General features: G+C 33.3%; 1 protein-coding gene across 2 annotated transcripts in view; it reads left to right on the forward strand.

Annotated features, from left to right (window-relative positions):
* LOC136038575 (DNA-directed RNA polymerase II subunit RPB1-like) overlaps positions 1-18,003 on the forward strand; it is an 89,492-nt gene that overhangs the window by 19,750 nt on the left and 51,739 nt on the right. For both annotated transcript variants that reach the window (XM_065721754.1, XM_065721755.1), the window contains exons 2-3: positions 7,291-7,455; positions 12,005-12,222. In XM_065721754.1, coding sequence (XP_065577826.1) covers positions 7,320-7,455; positions 12,005-12,222 — 354 coding nt within the window. In that variant the 5' untranslated portion in view covers positions 7,291-7,319. The remainder of the gene's footprint in view (positions 1-7,290; positions 7,456-12,004; positions 12,223-18,003) is intronic.

The following is an 18,003-nucleotide window of genomic DNA, read 5'->3' on the forward strand; positions in this document are numbered from 1 at the left end:
TTATGCATTTCCTGGCTGAATGCTATTTAAAAGGCTGATGCAAATACAGGCCAGTTTTGGACATATCCACATTTTTATTTTGATGGTCTTTCAATCTTGGGATGCTATTTTGTAGGTGATGCTTGGTAATTAAGTATGGGGCCTACCAAGTTTAATAGTTCTTGGCTTGCCAAGAGAGATTGCAGCAGTAGAAAGATTGGTGAATGGTGCAAGACTGGGAATAACTAGTACTTTGACCAGAGTTTGCAAACTGCTTGAAAATCTTGGTTGCACAGCTGGGGGTTGTTCAGCTAAAACAAAATTCCGCAATCTACAGAAAACAAAACTGCAGTTATTGCTCAACTTCATCCACTACAGCTTCACCTGACCAGACAATCTTGAGTTGATGAAACAATCAAGGATAAATCATTAGTTGGTACAAACATGTTTTGTGAGCATGATTCTGCTTATAAAGCTGAGTTAATATGGGCACTTCAGATGGTTTAGAGTTCCATGTCTGCTAACTCTTCAGACCATATTGTTGCAACCTTCCATGCAATGCTCCCTGGTAAAATCCCCAACAGAATGTTCCTATGTGCAAAGAAACTCACATATCTGATCACCAATGCACTGCATTCTTGCTGTAAGTAAATGCTTGTGAAGGATATTCAGTCATATTTTACCTTACCTTAAATCACAGCTTGGAGCAATATAAGGATTATCCATCCTTGTGATGCTCCATGAGAAAAAAAAAGAATTCGTTTGGTGTAGATTGTGGCTGTTAGATTAGACTCTTGTGGAGGACTCTGCAGCTTCCCAATTGTAAAGGAACTCCTGGCAGAGCCATTCCCTATTAAGGTGGGACTTGAACATGTCAATTGAAGTAGCAGAAACTGTTTCTTCAGAGAGCTGGTTCCACATATTGATGATTCTTTGGCTGAAGAAGTGGCTTCTATGTCTACTTGTGGAACGCTGCATGGAGAGCTTCAAAGAATGTCCTCTAGTACTAGAATGCAAGGGCTGTGCAAAGAGACCGGGAAGGGTATTTTTAGAGAGGATTTTTTTGGTTAAAATAATGTCACCCCTTTTCCGTTGGTATGTCAGTGTTGGCAGCTTCAAACAATGTAGTCTTTCTTTGTATGGAAATTTATTCATGTTGGTAACCATCTTAGTGGCACAACGCTGGACATCCTCAAGCAACTTCCTATCTTTTTTGAAGAAAGGGGCTGCCAATGACACTCCAACCTCCAGGCGTGGACGTACAAGCGCCTTATATAACTTCATAAGAACTCTAAGGTGTTGGCTGGAGATGATTCTTTTTATGATACCAAGGGTTTTATTTGCAGAAGATGAAACAGACTTAGCATGGCTGCTAAACTTTAATTGGTAATCTACAATAACCCCAAGATCTCTTTCATTGGAAACAGCAGAAAGGAAGTTGTCTTGAAGGAAATACTTATAATGCTTGTTATTTTTGCCAAAATGAATTACATGGCATTTGTCAACATTGAAAGTCAGAAGCCACATGTTAGCCCATCTTTCTAGACTATCAAGATCTGTTTGAATTGATTGCTGGTCAGAGGGAGTAGCCACTTTTCCAACTAGTTTTGAGTCATCAGCGTAAAGGGTAATAAGATTTGAAAGAAGGGTGGGTAATTAGTTAACATAGAAGTTGAAAAGTATTAGAATATGACAAGATAACCAACAACACTGGTATGAAAGAGTTACAGATATGTGTTTAATATTGGTCCTTATACAGAAATGAAATCCAGAGCAGACATTAGTTATCTGCTCTGGTAACCATTAGTTGGTTACCAGATGCAGATGCTACCATAATGCTTTCTTGAAAGGTCTTCAGGTGTTTAGAGAAGAAAAGTTCTGACTTTGTTAATACCTTAAATTGCATTTGCCAGTGAGATAAGGTGGTAGATCCTCCTGTAGTTCTTGCTGGTGGTGAGTGATGTAATTATGTTGGCTTAGCTTCCCAGTCCAGCCTCCACTCAGCCCTCTCCCAGTCCCTGTCGACTCCAGCCTTGAAGGAGTGGGGAGTCTCAAGCTTAGATGGCAGACTTGGATAGGCTATTCCAGAGGGGGACCACCCAAATGGAAAAGAAGCTACGTTGTTCCCTTCTCCGACATCCAGGCAGGTGAAGCTTAAGACTGTGACCTCTTGAATTGTTAGCCAGGGAATGGGGTGAAGATCTGGTTCAGGTGACCACATTTGAAAATTTTGCGTGCCATGATCACATCTCCTCTATATCTTTGATACGTGAGGGTTGGAAGTCTCAGATATCCTAGGTGATCCTGGTAAGGAACATTATTTAAGCCACGGACCAGTTTGGTTGCTCTCCTTTGGACACTTTCAAGGGCTCTTGTATCCATTTTATTTTGGGGAAAGGCTAAAGTCAAGCCAAACTCAAGGTGGGGACAGACAAGGGATTTATAAAGTTTTGTAACCACACATGACTTTCTGGTTACAAAAGAGTGCTTAATGAGTCCAAGAGCTTGATTAGCTTTTGCAACCTGAGCCTGAGTGTGGCTGTGGAATTTTAAATCTTTGTCCACAATGACGCCTAAGTCTCTCTCATTGGCAACTGCTTCCAACTGATCACACCCTATATGGTAGGGATGGTGGGGGTTATTGTGCCCTAAGTGCAGTACCTTGCATTTTGTTGCATTGAATTGTAGGGCCCAAGTTGATGACCAGGAGGATAGCCTGTTGAGGTCCAGCTGAATGCAGGCTCTTTCTTCTTCAGTTTCAGCAGGCCCAATGAGCTTACAGTCATCAGCATATAATGTTAAAAAGTTGCATAGATAAGTTGTACAGTCGTTAATATATATGCTGAACAATGTTGGCCCAAGGATGGCTCCCTGTGGGATGCTGCTTATAACCGGGGAAGTGGAGGAGAAAACTGGATTGCCATTATCAGTGTAGATCATGACACATTGAGATCTACCAGTTAGGAATGCTCCAATCAATCACATCCGTGATTCAGCAACTTTAAGCTTCAGCAACAGCTATGAGTGTTCAACTTTGTCAAAGGCTTTGGCTTGGTTGAGTAAGATAATGTCAACCAGTTTACCCCTATCCAAAATTTTAGTTGCATGATCATATGACTGAATAAAGTTGGTGTTGATTGACCTGCCCCTGCAAAATCAATGTTGTCTGTTGCTAATAAGTGTATTTTCTTCTAAATAATTTATTAGAGCATGGTTAATGATACCTTCCATGATCTTGCAAATGGCTGAGGTTAGGCTTATTGGTTGATAATTTCCTGGGTTATCCTTGTCACCTTTCTTAAAAATTGGTATAATATTTGCTGTTCTCCAGTCATATGGTACTGACTTTTTGGCCAGGGACATGTTGAATATTCTGGCAAGGGGGAGGGAAATGTGAGCAGCAGATTCTATCAAAAGCCGAGGGTGGAGATTATCAGGTCCAGCAGCTTTGTTGGAGTTTAAACTTCTTAGTATTTTAAATACATCTTCTTGAGTAATGATTACAGGAGACATTGGGTTATGTACTGTTACAGGAGGTATGGTTGGGAGTGTAATGTCAGGGGGCTTAGAGGTGAAGTTTGTGCAAAAGCTGACATTCATGCAATCAGCAATTTCTTTCAGGTCAGTAGTACTGGAGCCATCTGATTTTTTTAGCCTGTTGGTGCATCGACGTGAAGGGTTGTTGGCTTAAACATAACGCCAGAATTTTTTTGGTTTTTTCTTTGACTCATTTGCAATAGATTCTTCATGGTCTTGGATAACTTTTCTTGTCATGTTTCTCAGCTTGTTTCAGAGTATGGTGTATTTGTTGTGATGGTTGTCACACTTGCATTTTAGGTATTTATTCCATGCTCTATTTTTCTTTCTGATAATTTTCTTAATATTCCTGGGAAGGTATGGAAGAGTCTTTGGTTTATCTGACCAATAAACCTTTGTATGCTTCCTACATGCACCTAGTAAAGTAGACTTAAAACGATTCCAACTAGATTCAATGTCTGTCTCATCTGATAATCCCTCATCCCAATTTATATTAGCTAGTTCTTCATGGATCAAAGCATAATTGGTAAAAGTTCTCTTAAGTTTATCATCACAACTATGGTTAATATTAACGTCATTCATTATGCATATGTGGTCACTTGCACCAATAGCTTGAAGGTAACAAGTGGAAGTAATCCTCTCAGGGTCATTTGTAATAAGGAGGTCTAGTAATGATGGTTGTTGTGAATGTCTAAATCTAGTGGGTTGCATTATTATCTGAGTTAGGAAGTTGTCAGCAAGGGTTTGGGTGGTTGTGTAGGAGGGTTTATTAGCGGGTCAGTACCCAATACCTTCAAACCAACGAACTTCTGGCATATTAAAATCACCATAAAGCACAAGTGATGAATTTTGATTACATAACATCTGTATTAGGTTAGAAACTGCTTGGTGAGATACTAGTTGGTTTGGAGCTGATGGGCTACAGTGAAGCACACCAATATTCACAGTTTCGAATCCAATTAGAAGTCTAACCAATACATGTTCCACCCAAGCATTAGTAGGTTGAGAAATAGAAAAATCAATTTTATCTACCTTGATTCCAAGCCTAGTGTAGATAGCCACTCCTCTTCAACACAGGTTACTATCTAGGTTGCTCAGGAGTAAGTATCCAGGGATTTGAATATGTGCGTCATCCAATTTGGTCAATGAGTTCTTAGGACACGCCTCACAAACACAGAAAACGTCTACATCCTTTTCATAAAGTAACACTTTTAGTTCTGAGAGTTTTGGCACTAAAGAATCAATGTTTGTATATAATATTCCTAGTTGCGTCCGTTTTCTTTGGCCGGCTGGGATGTTGAGCTGACGTTTCTGCCTTTCTCTGTCCTCTCAAATAATTTTTCTCATGTCACTTCAGAATAGAGCTGTAACTTCAGAATAGAGCTGTAAAACTATTATTGGAATTTTATGATTCTGATGATGTTCCTGCTCATGAGCATTTTAAAAAGAATAAGTTAATGGATGTATCCCAAATTCGTGATTACCAAGTTGCGGTTTTCTTGGGCAAATTTTGAATTGCCTGCTCACCCCTGCTTTTGAAAATCTTTTTACTTTTAATAGAGACTGTCATGATCATAATACAAGAAAAGCTGATAACTTAACTCATGAGTTTAGGAGTACTACTCGGGCATCTTTTGTGATTTGCCATTATGGTCCCCATGTTTGGAATACTTTGCCCAAGGGTGTGAAAAATGTGCCTAGTCTTCCGGCTTTCAAGTCACGGGTGAAGAAGTTTCTTTTATCTCGTGAATAATTTTGATGTAAGGCCCATTCCAGGTTGTCATTCTATTCAAGGCATTTCCCTAATTTACTTGCTGTTAATTTTTTTCTGTTATTATTTTTTATGTCTTCTTCTTGTCTTTTTCCTCTTTCTCTTTTTTCCTTTCTTCCTTCATCAGTTGAGTTTCTTTTGTATTGAGTAGCGTGATATGAATGTGATTTTAATTAGCTGAGGGTGATAACCTTGCTTGCCCCTACAAGCTTAGGCTATTGCCTTTCTTGGCAGGCAAATGGCGAATAGCGTTTGTTTTCTTTTCTTAATAAATGTATATCTCTATCTCTTCAAAACTTCTTACTACTGTCACTATGGGACTGGCTCAGCTTACTTGTAACTATATCTTCTATTTTATTTTGTTTTGGATATTTATCTAGAAAATGTTTATCTTCTATTGTTTGTTTTGGGCTGCATTTTGAACTACAGGCAAGATAGGTAATGTCAATATTTTTCAGTTTTCAATTCTCTGCAATAAAAGCAGGTTGTTACCTTCAGAGCTAACTCAGCAAGGGAAGCATTGATCCCTGCTCACCTGATTTTCACAGTTTAAGGGATTTTAATCTTGCAGGTTCACCAGCAGTTTCTAATCAATTGTTTGATAACTAGAATAATTTTCTACTGATAACAAAAGAAATGTTTGTGTATAATTTATTTATTTTACTGCAAGCAAAACCATATACCAAATATGTTATGATTGCCAATGGAAAGCTTGAACAGAACAATGTTTGAAGCATCCATTTCTTGGAGACAAAGATTGTTTTTTATTTTGTTGTTGCTGTATGATGACAAACTTATTCTGATTCTCAGCATTTTTCTGTTTATTTGCTTAGTTTTCCTAATAATATTAAAATGGTCATATTCCTTCCCATTTTTAAAAGCTGATGCCAATGCTAGATATTGTTGCATTTTTGGTTTAGCTTGGTTTCTCATTGAAAATGTTTCTGATGCTGAAAATATCAGTAGAAATAACATAATTGCAGAAATTGCTGAACAATTTTTCTATCAGTGTCAATGAGAACTAATCCAAACATTTTTATTGCTACTTTTTTTTTCAAGTACTGACACTGTAGTATCTTCAAGATATGCAACTTTCATAGTTGGACACTGCTTTTCCCCTTAGTAGGATATTTACATTTCTTTTTCTAGTGGCAAGTGTGTTCATATTTTTTATGTAGGCTACTGCTATTTCTTTTTTTACAGAAAAGTCGTCAAACATTCTTAGGGGTGAGAAGACTAGGACATGTATAAAAATTAATTACTTAAAAATCTATTTCTTTCTAATTCAACCACACACACCCCTCACCAGCAAAGGGTAAGCAAACTGACTAAGAAAAGGGTTTAACTTATTCAACAATGTATTTCTCTTTTTCATTTAAGACAATAAAAGCAGATATGTTTCAACTTCAATGGGATTAATGCTAAACAACCTTATTCATTAGAATTGAAAAATGAAATGAATAATTTGAAAACTTTCTAATTATATTCTTAAATTAGTAGTTGCATACAGCTTTCTAAGTGAAAATAACACGAGTTTCACATTTTTGTTACAAGTTTTTATCTTTATTTAATCATTATTAACTATTCACAGTCAATTATTAATTAAATTAATAATACATTTAATTATTAATATTCATTTATTGATTATTTGTATTTTTCACCAATAATATATTAAATGATAATTATTATTATTGGCATATTTTTATGGATTCTCTCCATCACAAACAAGAAGAATGAATTTTTAAATTGAAGTTTTCAAAACATTACACTAAGCTACAACAAAGTCAAATTAAGAAACTGCTTATAGGTTATGGTAGCAGCTATATGATGATAAATTATGGTGATACGCCCTTTGCTTTTGCAACTTCCAGGAAAGAAAGCTTACAAAAATGTTTATGGTTGGATGATTGGATTCCTTTGGAGTTAAAGCTGGGATTTAATTTCCATTGCTTGTATTGCTTATGGGTTTCAACTATTTTGATTATTTTTTATTTGTTTTTCAGGTTTATAGCCTTGGAACTTATAAGCCAAAATGGCTTTCTTGGGCCTGGACTCAAAGGCCCCAATTCGCCCTGTAAAAAGGGTTCAATTTGGCATTTTGAGCCCTGATGAAATAAAGAGGATGTCTGTCACTGAAGGGGGCATTAAATATTCAGAGACTATGGAAGGTAATTACAGTAAACAATCATTTGTTTTGTGTGTTTTTTTTTCATGATTGGGGAAGTGTTATTTTAAATTATAGCTTGGAACAATCTTAAGGTTTCTTAAAGAGGGATTTTAACATTTTCAATTTGCATTTGTGTAGAAAATTTCACCACTTATGACTTTTACTATGTAACATTTTTGAATATTTCCCACCTCATACTTGTACAAATCTGCAGTTATTCTTCGCATTTCAGAATCTAAAATTTATAGAAAATTTGTGTTGGGAGGGGGAAAATGGTATTAGGAATGTAACTGATATACCTTGTCTAAAAGAAATTGCTGAATTGTACCATTGCTTGGATTTCTAAGGCTTTTTATGGGTCCTATAGCGAAAGTTTGCCAGAAGTATGAAGGAGTTTTTTCTTTGAGTGAATGTCCAGGATCTCAAAAAATTAGTCATGATGTGGAAAACCTGGAAGAAGTCCTTCAAACCAACTTTGGGGGAGTTTTCCACCCTCTGTAAGTGCAGATGTTACTATTTTTTGTTTTTTTCATCTGTTGCTTGAAGCATACTTTATATTCGTCTGTATCTCATTGATCTTTAGAAAAAAACTGATCAAATCTAAAGCAGAACGGGTAGAGAAGGAAAGGGTGGTCTAGAACTTGTAAAGATAGGCTCTTTTCGAAGTGAAAATTGCTTGCAAATCCCTAGGGAAGGAGTTATGGAAAAATAATTTCCTTGTACTCTACACCAATGCAGATACTTTATCAAATGAAGTTGAAGAATTACAGTCATTGATGTCAGTGCATAAGTCTTATGTTGTTGCTGCTACTGAATCTATGCCTAAGAATTGTGTACATCCAGAAGCATATTTTCAACAGGTTGAAGGTTATACTTTATTAGTGAACACTAACTATAGACGTGGAATTTTGTTTATGTTCATTCGTTGCTTAAGTACACAGAAGTAAATGATCCTTTAGCTCTGAGTATTAATGAATGTTTAGTGGTTGATGTAAAATTTCCTAGGTCTACAAATAGTATTAGAATTGTTGCAGTGTATAGAAGTCCTAGTGTTAATGAGCTATCTGCAAATAATAATGCAAATTTATTACAGTATCTTCACAATGTTTCAACAGTTAGTTCAAGGATATTAGTTGTGGGTGATTTTAACCTACCTTCCATTGATTGAAAAAAATCAAATAACATCGCCTTCTAATCAATCATTTGTGCATCTTTTCATTCAAAAATTGCAGGACACATACCTATGCCAACATATTCAGGAGCCTACACGATTTCGGGATGATTCGACTCCTTCTATCCTTGACTTGGTAATAACAAAATCTCCTGACGATGATAGAAATATTGAAATTCTACCTCCATTAGGAAAAAGTGATCACACTGTTCTTAAACTGTCGTTAAAATCTTCAGGTGATGATTCTACTCCTCAAAAACAGACCCTTAAGTATAATTACACTAAAGGTGATTATGAGTCTTTCCAAAATTTCATTTTGTCATTATGTATCACTGAACAGATGAGGGAAAATAAATACAATGTTAATGAGGTATTTGAGCTGATTCATGAAGCTTTGGTAGTGGGTCAAGACAAGTTTATTCTGACTATAGTTTATAGTCAGCTCTATAAAAATAGGCAAAGTCTTCCTCGAGAAATTCTACAAGCTATTAGCGAAAAAAATTATCGGTGGCGTGAGCATATTAAAATAAGAAGCACTGAGTCATGGATAAGATATAAAAGAGCAAGAAATAGAGCAACTAGGCTTCTTCGGTCAAATCGTGAGGCACTTGAATCTTGTGTCATTGCATCTGCTCAAAGTTGCCCTAAAAGGTTTTGGAAATATATAAGAAAAAACCAGACTTCACAGTCCCCATCCTCAACTTCATTCACTGACCCTGAAACACAGAAAAATATAGACAATGATAATGAAAAAGCTGAACATTTTAATAAACTTTTCTCATCTGTTTTTACACGACCTCACCGTGAAACTCCTATTGATCCTATTTTTTCTACCGATTTCACAATAGATTTTGATGATTCTGACTTCGATGATCAACAAGTTTTTGAGGTCCTGAAGTATCTTGACACAAATAAATCACCAGATATTCATGAATTTTCAAACCATATGATCCGAGAGCTTGCAATAGTACTCACTGAACCACTGACATATTTGTATAATCTGTGTCTGGCGTCTGGTACTTGCCCTTTGGCATGGAAAAAAGCAATAGTTAAATCCCTGTATAAAAGTGGCACAAAAAAACAATTTAAAAACTATAGACCAATATCAAACCCTTCAATTTTTTCCAGAATTATGAAAAAAGCTAATTGTCAAGAGAATACAAAATTATTTTGAATCAAATCTTCTTTGGCATCCATCTCAACACGGCTTCCGTAAAAAACGTTCATGTAATACACAACTTTTGGAAGTAATTACTGACTTCCATAGGATGGCAGATGAAGGTCTTATGTTTGATTGCATTTATATAGATTTTTCTAAGGCGTTCGATAAAATTTTCATTCCTCTTTTACTTCAAAAGTGTGAGGTTTATCACCTTGGTGCCAGAACGTTGAATTGGATTGGTGATTATCTAACAGGCAGGACGCAGAAAGGGATCGTAAATGATGCTTTGTCCTCTGCTGAGATGGTTTTAAGTGGCGTTCCACACGGTAGTTGCCTTGGTCCAGTACTTTTCTGCCTTTTCATCAATGACTTGCCTCTTGTTGTCCACCATTCCACAGTTAAAATGTTCGCAGATGATGTAAAGCTCTACCGCTCCTTGAAAAATTCAGATGAAGCTTCGTTGCTTCAAAAAGACTTGGATGCAGTGTACAATTGGTGTAATGTTAACTCCATGTTTGTCAACGAAAATAAGTGTAGGGTTGTCCATTACTTCGGCAAAGTAGAACAAAGTTACCAATACCATCTTACTGGACATTCAATCTTACCTGTTGAAAATGTCCGTGACCTTGGTGTTCATTTTGATTCTAGTCTTAGGTTTGACAGACATGTTTCTGAAGTAACTCATAAGGCAAACTATCAGCTATTATCTCGTAGACGGAATTTCCGTAAGTTTAATCTCCGTTCATTCATTGCCATTTATAAATCAACAGTTCGACCTATACTCGAATATAATTCGTCAGTATGGTCAGTATCCATTCGTCAGTATCCATTGAATAAAAAAAAAAAAAAAAAAGAAGCAAGGGTTGAAAAAATACAGCAAAGAGCAGCTAAGCTTGTACCTTATTTGAAACATTTGCCGTATGAAAATATAATCAAAGGAATTATATTTATAATACATTCTGTATAATCAAAGGCATTGATAATATAAGTACATCACAGTTCTTCACATTTAATGACACTAACAGGACCTGTTATCACCCACATAAATTGTACCCATCACTTTCAAAAAGGAAAATAGACCAACATTCATTTTACAGCAGGGTGTGGAAGCCATGGAATGACCTTCCACCTAAAATATTTCTAACAGATTCAAAACAAAATTAGCAGAAACAAATTTTCAAAGTAAATTATTTTTAAATAATATATAGTATTATTTGTCAGTCTTTGTTGTAGTTATTTTCATTGATTTGTATGTGTGTATTATGTTGTCAGTATTGTCAAAATTTCTATTTATTATGTTTTTTGCGACAAGCTTGAAAGCTTACCGTATTTGGTATTAATAAATAAATAAAAAATTAACTTGCTAAATTGTTTAAATTTAGAAATTTGGCTTGTTTTTGTCTTTCATGTATTACTTTATAATAGACTGCAGATAAGGGAAGTGCAGTTGAATATTTACATGAGTTGCTCAGTTTAGCAACCAAGAATGCCATTTCAACACAGTTATAGCAATTTTCAGTTCAAATAAATAAATGTTTAAAAAATGATAAAGGAGAAATTATCATTAGTATATTTTTTTTAGAATAGGCCCTCTAAAGTTTCAAATGATCAGTTTATTTGTTTTGGGCTTAATCCTGTTCAGAGCAAAATAACTTTGGCATAAAGATGATGGGTTGGCAGTCTGCTATCTTCCAATATTTACAGTAATTTGTGCTCATTTCAACATTGCTCTTTGCTTCATTTTAGAAAAGTTTTACTCTGAGAAATTAGAAGTCCCTTATCTTATAGAAATATCTTAATAAATTCGGTGTACACAAAGTGCATGCTGTGTAGATTATGGATGGAACTAAATGTTATTATGGATTAATTAAATTAGTGATTTTCAGCTTCACTCTACAAAGTCTATACCAACTTAAAAACAGAAAAACTTGACTAAACAGCTGATAGTGCAAGAAATTAACAACAGGAAACCAAAAAAATAATATACAAAATTTTTTTAAAATTTTGCGCAATGGCAGTTATTGTATTTTTTAGTATAGTCTACTTTTTTCATTGGTAATGGTGCATGGACATGAAGCCAAATAATTAGTATACACGTTTTTCCTCTGGTTTTTAATTGTCGTTTGACATGTAATCATGTCTTCCTATTTTATCTATGAAAATTATTGCCAAGGAATATCATAGTTTGAGGCAAACTAGTTAATAATGTCTTTGTAGGTGGGAAACCAAAATTGAATGGTCTGATGGACCCACGACAGGGAGTTATTGAGAGGACTAGTCGCTGTCTTACATGTGCCAGTGACTATGTCAACTGTCCTGGGCATTTTGGCCACATTGAGCTTGCAAAACCTGTCTTTCATGTTGGTTTCTTAACAAAGACAATCAAGATTATTAGATGTGTTTGTTTCTACTGTTCAAAGCTGCTAGTTAGTCCTGTAAGTATATAATTTCTTGTATTTTGTATTAAAACTAGCTTAGCCAGTATGTTTTGCTGCAATATCATGATAAAAAAAAAAAAAAAAAAATCAAGGACCCCCCCCCCCCTTTGGGAAATTTCCTTGTGATGATTGTATATTTAAATTCAACAGTATTTGAAAAGGTCACTCCTAACAATTCAAGTCGTTGACCCCCCCCCCCCCCCCCAAAAAAAAAAAAAGTAAGTTTTTTTCAAAGTGCTCTGAAACATGCAAAATAATAATCCTATTTCTGAATTTAAAAGTATTTGAAATATTAGGTTAGGTTTAGGATTAACTTTTCCATAGGGTGTTGTTGGATAATTGATGTCCATAAAATGTGGATAAAATGAGTAAAAGCAAGTGCCAAGTACTTGTGTTCAGGGGGTTTCTAATTCAGCGCAAAAAGCATTAAGGGGGCCTAGGAGGTGGGGAATTTAATACAAAAGCTTCACAAGTGTATACTCAACAACTTCTTGAGTTTCTTGGCAGTTGGATGAGAAATGTAGTGATGCATAATAGGACACACATGTAAAATATGTTTGATTTTATTTATATATATAAATCAAAATCAGATATCTCTCCCTCTTTTTCTTTATCACTGTATACAAAATAAAACGCAATAAATAAATTATAATTATTTATAACAGTTCACAAATCTTTATTGTTTAATCAGAAATATTTATGCAATCTTTTTTGTAGTTGTTTGTTATAATAAGCAATATTTGTTGTCATAACTGTTTTTTGTTTTTTTCATCCTGACATAGGTATTTTCATTTCTTAAAGCTTTAAATCTTTAGTCAATACTCAACAACTTCTTGTGTTTCTTGGCAGTTGGATGAGAAATGTAGTAATGCATAATAGGACACGCATGTAAAATATGTTTGATTTTATTTATATATAAATCAAAATCAGAAATCTCTCCCTCTTTCTTTTTCTTTATCACTCTGTATATAAAATAAAAAAGCAATAAATAAATTATAATTATTTATAACAATTCACAAATGTTTTCTTGTTTAATCAGAAACATTTATGTACTCTTGTTTGTAGTTGTTTGTTATGATAAGCAATATTTGTTGTCATAACTGTTTTTTGCTTTTTTTTTCATCCTGACATAAGTATTTTCCTTTCTTAAAGCTTTAACTCTTTAGTCAGCATGCTCGAAAGTGTGCTTTCATTTTATAAGATCAAAGTATTTACTTATTCTTACTGTTATTTTCCTTTCTTAAAGCTTTAACTCTTTAGTCAGCATGCTCGAAAGTGTGCTTTCATTTTGTAAGATCAAAGTATTTACTTATTCTTAATGTTATTCTTATTGTTATTTTCCTTCCTTAAAGCTTTAACTCTTTAGTCAGCATGCTCGAAAGTGTGCTTTCATTTTATAAGATCAAAGTATTTACTTATTCTTAATGTTATTCTTATTGTTATTTTCCTTCCTTAAAGCTTTAACTCTTTAGTCAGCATGCTCGAAAGTGTGCTTTCATTTTGTAAGATCAAAGTATTTACTTATTCTTACTGTTATTCTTATTGTTATTTTCCTTCCTTAAAGCTTTAACTCTTTAGTCAGCATGCTCGAAAGTGTGCTTTCATTTTATAAGATCAAAGTATTTACTTATTCTTAATGTTATTCTTATTGTTATTTTCCTTCCTTAAAGCTTTAACTCTTTAGTCAGCATGCTCGAAAGTGTGCTTTCATTTTATAAGATCAAAGTATTTACTTATTCTTAATGTTATTCTTATTGTTATTTTCCTTCCTTAAAGCTTTAACTCTTTAGTCAGCATGCTCGAAAGTGTGCTTTCATTTTGTAAGATCAAAGTATTTACTTATTCTTACTGTTATTCTTATTGTTATTTTCCTTCCTTAAAGCTTTAACTCTTTAGTCAGCATGCTCGAAAGTGTGCTTTCATTTTATAAGATCAAAGTATTTACTTATTCTTAATGTTATTCTTATTGTTATTTTCCTTCCTTAAAGCTTTAACTCTTTAGTCAGCATGCTCGAAAGTGTGCTTTCATTTTATAAGATCAAAGTATTTACTTATTCTTAATGTTATTCTTATTGTTATTTTCCTTCCTTAAAGCTTTAACTCTTTAGTCAGCATGCTCGAAAGTGTGCTTTCATTTTGTAAGATCAAAGTATTTACTTATTCTTAATGTTATTCTTATTGTTATTTTCCTTCCTTAAAGCTTTAACTCTTTAGTCAGCATGCTCGAAAGTGTGCTTTCATTTTATAAGATCAAAGTATTTACTTATTCTTAATGTTATTCTTATTGTTATTTTCCTTCCTTAAAGCTTTAACTCTTTAGTCAGCATGCTCGAAAGTGTGCTTTCATTTTATAAGATCAAAGTATTTACTTATTCTTAATGTTATTCTTATTGTTATTTTCCTTCCTTAAAGCTTTAACTCTTTAGTCAGCATGCTCGAAAGTGTGCTTTCATTTCATAAGATCAAAGTATTTACTTATTCTTACTGTTATTTTCCTTCCTTAAAGCTTTAACTCTTTAGTCAGCATGCTCGAAAGTGTGCTTTCAATTTGTAAGATCAAAGTATTTACTTATTCTTACTGTTATTCTTATTGTTATTTTCCTTCCTTAAAGCTTTAACTCTTTAGTCAGCATGCTCGAAAGTGTGCTTTCATTTTATAAGATCAAAGTATTTACTTATTCTTACTGTTATTTTCCTTTCTTAAAGCTTTAACTCTTTAGTCAGCATGCTCGAAAGTGTGCTTTCATTTTGTAAGATCAAAGTATTTACTTATTCTTACTGTTATTCTTATTGTTATTTTCCTTCTTTAAAGCTTTAACTCTTTAGTCAGCATGCTCGAAAGTATGCTTTCATTTTATAAGATCAAAGTATTTACTTATTCTTACTGTTATTTTCCTTTCTTAAAGCTTTAACTCTTTAGTCAGCATGCTCGAAAGTGTGCTTTCATTTTATAAGATTAAAGTATTTACTTATTCTTACTGTTATTTTCCTTTCTTAAAGCTTTAACTCTTTAGTCAGCATGCTCGAAAGTTTGCTTTCATTTTGTAAGATCAAAGTATTTACTTATTCTTAATGTTATTCTTATTGTTATTTTCCTTCCTTAAAGCTTTAACTCTTTAGTCAGCATGCTCGAAAGTGTGCTTTCATTTCATAAGATCAAAGTATTTACTTATTCTTACTGTTATTTTCCTTTCTTAAAGCTTTAACTCTTTAGTCAGCATGCTCGAAAATGTGTTTTCAATTTGTAAGATCAAAGTATTTACTTATTCTTACTGTTATTCTTATTGTTATTTTCCTTCCTTAAAGCTTTAACTCTTTAGTCAGCATGCTCGAAAGTGTGCTTTCATTTTATAAGATCAAAGTATTTACTTATTCTTACTGTTACTTTCCTTCCTTAAAGCTTTAACTCTTTAGTCAGCATGCTCGAAAGTGTGCTTTCATTTTGTAAGATCAAAGTATTTACTTATTCTTACTGTTATTTTCCTTTCTTAAAGCTTTAACTCTTTAGTCAGCATGCTCGAAAGTGTGCTTTCATTTCATAAGATCAAAGTATTTACTTATTCTTACTGTTATTTTCCTTTCTTAAAGCTTTAACTCTTTAGTCAGCATGCTCGAAAATGTGCTTTCATTTTATAAGATCAAAGTATTTACTTATTCTTACTGTTATTTTCCTTTCTTAAAGCTTTAACTCTTTAGTCAGCATGCTCGAAAGTGTGCTTTCATTTCATAAGATCAAAGTATTTACTTATTCTTACTGTTATTTTCCTTTCTTAAAGCTTTAACTCTTTAGTCAGCATGCTCGAAAATGTGCTTTCAATTTGTAAGATCAAAGTATTTACTTATTCTTAATGTTATTTTCCTTCCTTAAAGCTTTAACTCTTTAGTCAGCATGCTCGAAAGTGTGCTTTCATTTTATAAGATCAAAGTATTTACTTATTCTTACTGTTATTTTCCTTTCTTAAAGCTTTAACTCTTTAGTCAGCATGCTCGAAAGTGTGCTTTCATTTCATAAGATCAAAGTATTTACTTATTCTTACTGTTATTTTCCTTTCTTAAAGCTTTAACTCTTTAGTCAGCATGCTCGAAAATGTGCTTTCAATTTGTAAGATCAAAGTATTTACTTATTCTTAATGTTATTCTTATTGTTATTTTCCTTCCTTAAAGCTTTAACTCTTTAGTCAGCATGCTCGAAAGTGTGCTTTCATTTTATAAGATCAAAGTATTTACTTATTCTTACTGTTATTTTCCTTCCTTAAAGCTTTAGCTCTTTAGTCAGCATGCTCGAAAGTGTGCTTTCATTTTGTAAGATCAAAGTATTTACTTATTCTTACTGTTATTCTTATTGTTATTTTCCTTCTTTAAAGCTTTAACTCTTTAGTCAGCATGCTCGAAAGTATGCTTTCATTTTATAAGATCAAAGTATTTACTTATTCTTACTGTTATTTTCCTTTCTTAAAGCTTAACTCTTTAGTCAGCATGCTCGAAAGTATGCTTTCATTTTATAAGATCAAAGTATTTACTTATTCTTAATGTTATTCTTATTGTTATTTTCCTTCCTTAAAGCTTTAACTCTTTAGTCAGCATGCTCGAAAGTGTGCTTTCATTTTATAAGATCAAAGTATTTACTTATTCTTATTTTTATTTTCCTTTCTTAAAGCTTTAACTCTTTAGTCAGCATGCTCGAAAGTGTGCTTTCATTTTATAAGATCAAAGTATTTACTTATTCTTACTGTTATTCTTATTGTTATTTTCCTTCCTTAAAGCTTTAACTCTTTAGTCAGCATGCTCGAAAGTGTGCTTTCATTTTATAAGATCAAAGTATTTAATTATTCTTACTGTTATTTTCCTTTCTTAAAGCTTTAACTCTTTAGTCAGCATGCTCGAAAGTGTGCTTTCATTTTGTAAGATCAAAGTATTTACTTATTCTTAATGTTATTCTTATTGTTATTTTCCTTCCTTAAAGCTTTAACTCTTTAGTCAGCATGCTCGAAAGTGTGCTTTCATTTTATAAGATCAAAGTATTTACTTATTCTTAATGTTATTCTTATTGTTATTTTCCTTCCTTAAAGCTTTAACTCTTTAGTCAGCATGCTCGAAAGTGTGCTTTCATTTTGTAAGATCAAAGTATTTACTTATTCTTACTGTTATTCTTATTGTTATTTTCCTTCCTTAAAGCTTTAACTCTTTAGTCAGCATGCTCGAAAGTGTGCTTTCATTTCATAAGATCAAAGTATTTACTTATTCTTACTGTTATTTTCCTTCCTTAAAGCTTTAACTCTTTAGTCAGCATGCTCGAAAGTGTGCTTTCATTTTGTAAGATCAAAATATTTACTTATTCTTACTGTTATTCTTGTTGTTATTTTCCTTCCTGAAAGCTTTAACTCTTTAGTCAACATGCTCGAAAGTGTGCTTTCATTTTATAAGATCAAAGTATTTACTTATTCTTACTGTTATTGTTATATTATGAGGAAGTTAGTAAATTACTAATATACAAATATATATTATTAGGAAGTAAGTAATATTACTAATATAAACAATAAATAAGTAAATGAACAAATAACTAAAAAAAAAAAAAATATCACGAGGTAATATTACTAAGTGGTAAATAAAACTATTTATTAGAAAATTATCCTTGTTAATGAGAACCTTTGGCTTTTTTATTGGCTCCTCGTTTTTATGGTGTTGGTAAAAAAAAGGTAAAGGATACGGCATTAGACTTTACAGTCCCTACCGGTGGTGCTGATCTCCGTTTCTTGGCCCTTCAGCCAGGAAGTGCAA

Source organism: Artemia franciscana, chromosome 18 (assembly GCF_032884065.1).
Source record: "Artemia franciscana chromosome 18, ASM3288406v1, whole genome shotgun sequence".
Taxonomy (NCBI): Eukaryota; Metazoa; Arthropoda; class Branchiopoda; order Anostraca; family Artemiidae; genus Artemia; species Artemia franciscana.